This window comes from Daktulosphaira vitifoliae, unplaced genomic scaffold (assembly GCF_025091365.1).
Source record: "Daktulosphaira vitifoliae isolate Bord-2020 unplaced genomic scaffold, ASM2509136v1 Scaffold_1, whole genome shotgun sequence".
Classification (NCBI taxonomy): Eukaryota; Metazoa; Arthropoda; class Insecta; order Hemiptera; family Phylloxeridae; genus Daktulosphaira; species Daktulosphaira vitifoliae.
Window position 1 is genome coordinate 15,721,856 of NW_026099572.1, and position 9,340 is coordinate 15,731,195.

A 9,340-nucleotide genomic window follows, 5' to 3' on the forward strand; every position below is an offset into this window, starting at 1 on the left:
TCCACCAATAAAAAAAAAAAAAATTGTTTTAATCTAATTATAACATAAAGAGTAAACCCTGAAAATTTAAGAAAAATATGAGGTGGTCGTGCAACCACTTCTGGATGATTCGACCCCTTCCCGTTGACAACGTCGAGGAACCGATCCGCACCCGCGAACTGTCGACATAAACGCTGCTAACCTTTTGACGCTTGAGAATCACGCCGGACATGGCGCCGCGGACACCAGCGAAAGTGCCCCAATATTATGCGAAGATTATTATTATTGTGTTCATCTTTTCGGTTTGTTTTATAATTTTTGTTAAAATAACCTGTTGTTTATGAACCTATTGTTCATTAATAAACGGTCCACGAGTCTCTTCCTTCAAAACCAGTGTCGACTACATTTTTGCGACGTAAGTCGTGTCAATAAATACTAATAAATTTTTTTGATTGAAAATATACCCAATGTTGTTCGCAATATATTGAGCAAATAATTTAATTTTTAAACTAGGGATTTGATCATGTATAAGTACAAGTTACTAAATTACTAGAGGAAGTTTTTACCATTTTTCGATATTCAGTTTATGTATCAAAAGAACTGTATACTCAAGCAAAATAATTTACCATTATCTTTAAAAGTACAGTTATTTTCATTGGGCTATATTAAAAGTTTGAACACAAGAATGTAATTTGTAAAATTAATGCCATACACTGAAAAGTAATACAATTAACAGTTTTTTTATTGTTTAATATATTTTTGTTATTGTAACAGAACATTTGTTTGTTTGATAAATTTTATATTGCACAAACAAAAATTTTTGTTTAACCAATAAAAAATATCAAGCGTAAAATGGAAAACATAAAATTTTTTAAAATAAATAATGATGATAGAAAGTATTCATAATTCAAAAATATTTTAAATATTTCACGTTACACGTCGTACGGCAAATAATCAATCATATAATGAGGATTATAAGTTGATTGATTTACAGTGAAGTCATTTGTATTGATATAATTTTCATTTTGGTCAAGTTTCAGATTCTCTAAGTTAAATTCTGTAATACTATCATCCACATATTCTACATCTTTATAATAATCTATATCAGTTTTATTAGTATTTTTCGTAATAAAACTGTATATTTCAGAATGTGCTTCAGTATTACAAATACGATCTAAAATAAATAAAACAAAGTTTTAAAAAGTTACAAATTGAAAATAATTGTTTCAGTTGTAATGATAATAGAAATTTTTGTACTTTTTGCACAGTTTTTAATTTAGCTTTAAAACTGTTTAATTTGTGGATAAGTTAATAGTGTTAGAGAAAAATAAATAGTTAAAACTTATAAAAACTAAATAAATGTATTTTTCATAAGTCCCATCACAAAATTTTAGTTAAACAATTATTAGAAAAAAAATTAGGAAAAATTTCAACCCATTCCAGATATTTAAAAATATAGCATATTTGTTTAATTTCTACTAATGTACTTATTAGAAATAAAAATCTACTCTCCAATTCAAGTCCATATTTGCAGAAAGAATATTATAATAAAATGCAAAACAATTTTTTATTATCTAAATTTAAAACACCGAAATATATTAATAAAAATAGAAATTACAAATTATGTAATTCAAGTTTTATTTAGAATATTACCTCTTCAATTTTGTATATTTATGATACGGCCAAAATTTAAAAAATATTCTGTATAGGTTTTAGAATTATTAAAATAAGAATCTTTTAAAAAACTTAATAAATTAATTCGCATTAATTCAAGCCTGAAATTGAATTTTTCAATTGACTAACCTCTCTGTTTCAATTATATTAAATTATTTTATTTTTTTTAACCTATTTTTTATTTAACACAAAGCAGATTATGTTGTATATAAATAATATATAGTATTAAAAAAAAAATTAAATTTCATTTACTTAAAATTTTAAAATCGATAAATTTTTTCAAATGTGGAACATTGAAAGTCCGCATCCTAAATGTGTTTACAATAAAATTAAAATGTTTTTTCCATTTTGTCAAATCTTTCATGTAGATATCCAATTTTTTTATGATTTGTTCTAATTGAATTTTAATTTGATCAGCATTACTTTCAGTAATATTTTTATTGGTTAGTTCTATATCATTTGGAAAGTATATACTGTTTTTCATGAAGAAATTCGATAGTGTTTTAATTAATTTTTTATTAATTTTATTATCTAATTCGGACAATTTTTTTATTTTAGCATAATTACTTAAAACGATAAAAAATTCATTTAAGACGATGTCTTGTAGAAATGTCCGATTATACATCAACATGGGGAGAGAAATAAATTTTAATAAATATTCCATTATTTTTTTACCCATTTCAATAAAATTATATTTTAACCAAAACTTTACATTATCTGAATTTTCTGAAGACGCAACTTGAATTAAGGTTAAAAAGTTGCGGATAACAATAGCTACAGGTCGAAATGTAGCCACAAGTATTATCTTTATATACGCTTGAACATCCCTAGAATTAAAATCATATATCATATACTGAAATACATCTTGTATAGTTAAACGAGTACCGTCAGTGCATCTGATGTTAAGTGGAGTGAAACGAAGTTGATTTAATTCTATGTGTTGACTATCATCTATTTCTATAGTATTATTTTTGTTGTAGAGAATCTGTTGGGTCATTATATCGTAAAACAAAAAAGTTTTTGGATGATAATTTTTGTAAATATTACTTTTTATTTTATAATTAAACTTCATTATAATCTTATACTTGATATAATTATTTATGTTTACTAGATTAACAGTAGTATAATTGTTATTAACTATTGGAGGACTGCAACTAACCAAATTATCATCAAACTGTACATTTTTACAATATCCATATATGTAATTTGTTAGTTGTTCTTTAATTGCAAAATGTATAATCTTGTAGCCTTCTAATAATTTTATGGCATCATTTTTTTCACCATCATTGTTTTGAGCAATCATATTTAAAGAATCAGAAATGTTATTTAAGTACATATTTACCGTGATCAAACTACAAGGAAAAATATTTTTATAACTGTTTTTGAAGTCACCCAAGAATAACATAATTACTTCACCGTGTGTTTGAAGTGCCTTGCCATAATTTGTAAGATTATCGATTGTGATATGATCTTCATTTTTTTCGATCTCTAACAAAAATCTTTGATTATGGTTGAAAAAGTTTAGAAAATACTGAGTATGGAAACAGAATAAATTTTTTGCGTTATCACTTAAGACTACTTTTAAAGACATCACTAACATCAAAACTAAAAAAAAATTCATTTTGCAACTCGATTATGTAATGTTAATGAGTTAACTTAAAAAAAAATCTATACTAGTTGTAAAAAGAATATTGAATTTTATTTATATGAATTTTTTACATCAAATTTTATTAATTGCTTTTTTTGAAAAAAATTTGTTTTTAAATATACGTAATTATCATACAACACTTAATTGTTCAGCTGACTTAATCATGTTTATACGTGTTCTATTTTCTAAACTTTATATTAAAAATCTAAATCGTTATTTTTAGCTGTCAATAACATGATTTTCACAATTACACTTAAATTAGAAAATAAAATAAATATTATCAACAATTTACAATATTAGTCTTTTTTTTTTTTAATATCATACTTAGAATTATTTCTGAATTAAAATATTACAGAATGAGTTCTGTAATATACAATATATTAACAAATTACTGCTTCCGCTAAATATTATCTTAACCCCCTTTTAGAGACATAATTTGAGTGTAATATTCCTGATATGATAATTTTTATAAAATAACGCTCATTGTAACTGCATTGATTTAACTATTTATTTCAATAATAATTTTAGGAAAAATTTGCCAAAAATTTCAGAATATTATTTAATTAATAGGCGGTGGATGAAAGATATATCTCCCTCTAAGAATCAACTCAAAATAATAGAGTAGCTAAATTTGATCTAATTTAGTTAAATTTTTAGCAGTTTAATAATAAAAAATGAATATAGTTATTAAAAAAAAAATTAAATGGAGAATATGATGTAATATTAAAATAGGCGGTTAAACAGTTAGTACAATTTCTGTGATTGGACACACAATTATAATTAAACTAAAACTAGAACTATTTTTAACTTTGTTAAATAATTTTTTTTTATTTCTGAAAGAACATTTTATTGAGAGATCGAAACCATAATTTTTAAAGCTTTCTTTAGCCTGTACAAAATAAGTACAGTGACACAGCACCGCCTTTTGCTCTAAGCTGGCGCTCACCCGTGTCTCTCTCGATATCAGCCGTCCAGCTATTAATATGACAATCGGTTGTCATCGGTCGTCTCCCCGCCCTTGACACTGAGATAAGGCGGCCGCCGCCGAATATGGATTACCGATATTGCGTTCTGTTCCGTTTTTGACGTTAACCTGGACTGGTTGTTGCGTTTCATTTTTCATTTTCATTGTTTTTTTTGTTGTTGGTGATTATATTTATAATTACTATTCTTATTAACTGGTGACTTATTGCGCAAAGGTGTGATTTGAATAATTAAATATATATATATAGATTTATAGACTATATTTTATATTTTCCCATACTACCGCTGTAACTATTGTGTTGTTAAACTTTCTATACAAATCTATATAAATAAATATCTATATTTTTGTGTGGTGTTCACCGTATATTGGAAACGCGTCAACAGATATAAATATTCAAAATATTTATATCCATTTAGAAATTTATTAGAGCGGTATTGTGATGGCCTAACGTGTTCTTATGCTAGTGCCTTGAAAAGATGCGGCACAATAAATACTAGGACAAAAATTCAACACTAAAATTATCTCCGTAATTTTCTATGCTTTGTTTGCCGATGTAATATTCCCAATTCAAAATAAATTAAATTAAATTTTAGATATAGTGCATAACTAGGTACCCAATACATATAGGCACAAGACATCCTAACCTAATATAATATTTAGTTGCAACCTTTACTTTTATCTCCCGCCGTAATATTTCTTAGAACAAGAACATAACACATAGTTAACATATAACAGCTTCTCAATAAATTTTTACATTGAATAAGTTGGGTTAGACTTGTATAGTAAGTAAAAAAAAAAAAGGAAATCAATTAAAACAATAATTTTTTTATTAATATGATTGAAGAATAATTTATTAAAATTATTGTTATTTGTTGATATTGTATGAGCATGAGAATAATTGAGTTACTATAATATTTATTGAATAAAAAATGATATAATATAATTTTCTCTCGGGATATGAGTACGAGGGTTTATGAGAAGACGTAAAATATAGAAAAGCAAAGTGATGTTTGAAAATCTATTAATATAATAATAATTTTAATTTATTGTGATTAATTATCACATATAGATCTTGTGCCTATATGTATTGGGTACATATAGACATCCTTACCTAATATAATATTTAGTGGCAACCTTTACTTTTATCTCCCGCCGTAATATTTCTTAGAACAAGAACATAGCGTATAGTTAACATATAACAGCTTCTCAATAAATTTTTACATTGAATAAATTGGGTTAGATTTGTTATAAAAATAGAGTGATTTCCAAAATTGTGATGTTAAAATATTAAATGAAGACATTTATTTTCATATTGAGAAAAGTTGTATATTATTATTTAATAAACAAATAAATTAAAATTAAATTAAACGGGACAATCGCACCCCGTACTAAAATTAATTAAAAGTAGAACATTAATCGTATATTCTTAATTCTACATTTTTATTAAAAATGTAAATTTTTAAATTGTAAAATAGTTATAATACATTTGTTGCGTGTGAACATTGTTTCCCACAGTATATGCGGATACGTATACACACACAAGCAAAGTTTGGACAACCGGCAGCGTCGCCATACCGTAAAATATTAGTATATTACTATATTATGTAATTTATTTTTAGAATTAACTACTTTTCGTTATCGATTGTTATAATAATATAATCGCTATTATAATAATTTAAATTCTATTTTCTACTGCAACCATTAAAATAACACGTGTATTGTGTTTTATTTTAAATTAAATACAGAGTGATTGACTAACTATGCCTCACGAATTATCTCTGAAAATATAAGAGTTATAAACAATTTTTTTTTTTAATCATTATGGATCTTTGATGAGATGTTTCACGAGAAAATTTTAATTTTTACCACCATCCCTTTTGCTTAAAAATAGTGTCAACTTCATATTTTCAAATGGCAACACTATTTTTTTTTTATACCATTAGATTTAGTTTAATAAAAAAAAAATGTTTTGTAAAAAAAATATTTTATTTTATTAAATATTAAGCGCTCCACGGCTCTCTAAAGTTTAGGGTTTATTAAGAAAAAATCATTACAGACGAGAACGTTATGGATCGTAAATCGATAAGCGCTACCACTTCTTATTGGTACACTAAATAATAACGATACTACATTTACCCGACTACTGTTTTATTTGTTAAATCCCCTAAACTTTAAATAGTAATATCTCGCTTAGAATTTATTAAAATTGATTTTTTTTTTTTGAGAAAATTTTTTTTTTTATTATTAACAAGATTAATAAAAAAAAAAACTGGGTTGCTACTTGAAAAATTAAAGTTGATATTGATTTAAGGGTTGAGGGATGAAGATTGAATCTTCATTTTTCTTGTCAAGTAGCTCAACAAAGATTTATAACAAATAAAATAATTACAAATACGATAATACTAATATTTTTAAAGAAAATTCGTAAGGCATAGTTAGTCAATCACCCTGTATATATAATTTGACAATTATTTATACCTATGACTAGCACCCACGAACCGCCATTGTCTTCAATTATACACGATTCGTACTATTTTGACTTATTATTGAAAGAACTAATGAAAAGCACACACACACACACAAAAAAAATGTAGAAAGAATTCTCGATTTTGCAGTATTGTATGATCTTACTGTGATTAATACTTATTTTAGAAAGAGGGAAGAACATTATATAACTTATAAGAATGGGAGGAATAGATCAAAGATTGCTTATTTTATGTAAAAGAGAGAGAGCGTTAAGCGATTAATAGATTGTAAAGTTATAACAAGCGAGAGTATAACAACACAACATAGACTGATGGTAATAGAGTTGTAGTTAACCAGAAAGAGAATATACAAAAATATAAGAAACACCAAGGAAAAAATCGAAGATCCGGAGATGGAAATTGAAAAAGAGTTTATATAAACGGTAAAAGAGATTAATTTTATGTTAGCCAACAATCACAGTCTTCTTTTTGCATAAATTTAAATACCAAGATCCCTTCTTATTAATAATCAGGTAAGCGAGATATTATTTCTCATCCTGGTTTTAACAATATGTTTGAAGCTCGGAGTATTTCCGGAACAATTTCAAAACATAAGTTGAAAAAGTTAAATGTCTGTGCAGACGTTGCAATATTGAATTCCCCTCTGTGGCTATGTAAAACGTCAGATTTTTTAAAAAATTATATTAAATGGAAGGAATATATCTAAGGTTACAATAAACAATATCATTATTTTGATTTGTTCATTTTTCAATAAGGTATAAGTAGTTTTAAGTAAAAAAAAATTGAAAAAATGTCAAAATTTAACAATTTTAAAAATTGTAACTTTTGTGGGATTTTTACTATTTACAGGGACGACGGTGGAATTTTTGAGGGTAATGTCTTCAACTAGATAGAATTTGTGATATTTTGACATATCGTTGAAAGAAATCGGACCAGTGATACCTGAGAAAAAGTGGCAACAGAAAAAAAAACATTTCATAGTAAAATTAATACCTTCTCAGCTTCGCATCGAAGCTATAATATTGAAAATATTTAAATCAAAGAGTCACATCAATATACTAAAAGAATATGGATACGTATTTCGGGAAAAATGTTACCTTGATTAATGTTGTAAGGTTTCAGCCAAACCAGAGGGCCTACTATTTAACCACTGCCCAGAGGAACACTGGAGAGTGATCTTGTAGCCGAGCCAGCAAGAATAGTACTCGTTGACGGAGTTACTAGGATTTGATTAAAAAAAAAACCAATGTTTATAAAAATGAAGGAAAAGTATGGAGAAAAAAGAAACATAGGCCATTTATAATATAATAAAATTTTAATTATTTAAAATTTATATACATATATCATTTAAGAATATATATATATATTCATAAAAAAGAAGAATGCGAAGGGAGAAGAACATAAAGAAGGAGCTTTTAGACATTATGAAGGGGTACAAAGGGAGTTTTATTTATACTTGTTGTTGATTGATTTCTTGAAGTGGCGGCCCACCATTGGCCATAGTTTGGGTCTCACATCATCATCGAATATCGACGTTTTATTTTACATAAAAAACGGAGGACAAAATACAAGAACAGTCTGGGTGACGGCAAGTCGACTCATCGTTTTATTTTAATAAAAAAACATAATTTTCACCATAGAAAAAATGTGTATACATGAATTAACTCGTCGCCTCGATAGTATAACTGAGAAAAAGTCCCGTCGTCATGGTATCTGTAGCTACCAGTGGTTATGACGCAGGGTGGTGGTGGTGGTGCCAACTTTGAACAATGTCATTGAGGGGAAATACAAGAAATTGTTACAGTGTACGGTCAGCTGATGACAATAAGATGACAGATATCGGACCTGTTGACTGGTGGAGGTTATCACATACACAACTATCAATACTTTAAACCTAATGCACACACCGCTAAATGATAAGATTTAAAATAAGAAAACTAAAATAAATTCTGCAACATTACAATGTTTAGTTTTAAAATGAATTTTTCATTTTTTCAATTTAAGAACCAATTGAATAATTATATCTAAAACTGCTTAAAACATCGTTATAATTTAAGAATTATTTTACTAGAGGGGAATTTTTATATTATAACTATTCAAAGAATCAAGAAATTTTAGTAATAATAAAAATAAAAAAAATTGTTTATTTTAAGTTAAATGTTTTCCATAAAATAAAGGTTGAGTATTTGATTGACAATGAAATCGCAAACTTAATGAAATTGTAACAGAATTGCGTGAATAAACAATTACTGACATACACATAAAATGCTATAGAATTATAATTCAATAGCACTGAATGTATTAAAACAATTATTTCTATTGTAGCTCAAAATTTAGTACATTTTAGCTTCGATGCGAAGCTGAGAAGGTATTAATTTTACCATGATGTGTTTATTTTTTTTTTTAGCTTCGATGCGAAGCTGAGAAGGTATTAATTTTACTATGATGTGTTTTTTTTTTTTTTTGTCTGTTGCCACTATTTCTCAGCACTCACTGAACCGATTTCTTTCAAAAATACGTCAAAAGATCACAAATCGTATCTAGTCGAAGACATTACCCTTAAAAATT

The 9,340-nt window shown here is 26.4% G+C and overlaps 1 protein-coding gene across 1 annotated transcript; it reads right to left on the bottom strand.

Moving 5' to 3' along the window:
• Nucleotides 1-718: 718 nt before the first annotated feature.
• On the bottom strand, nucleotides 719-3,334 carry LOC126902288 (uncharacterized). Its single transcript, XM_050679392.1, has 2 exons — nucleotides 1,906-3,334; nucleotides 719-1,153 (listed from the first exon to the last, which is right to left on the bottom strand). Exons 1-2 carry the CDS (start codon nucleotides 3,272-3,274, stop codon nucleotides 912-914), a joined length of 1,611 nt encoding a protein of 536 aa, XP_050535349.1. The 5' UTR covers nucleotides 3,275-3,334; the 3' UTR covers nucleotides 719-911.
• Nucleotides 3,335-9,340: the final 6,006 nt, after the last annotated feature.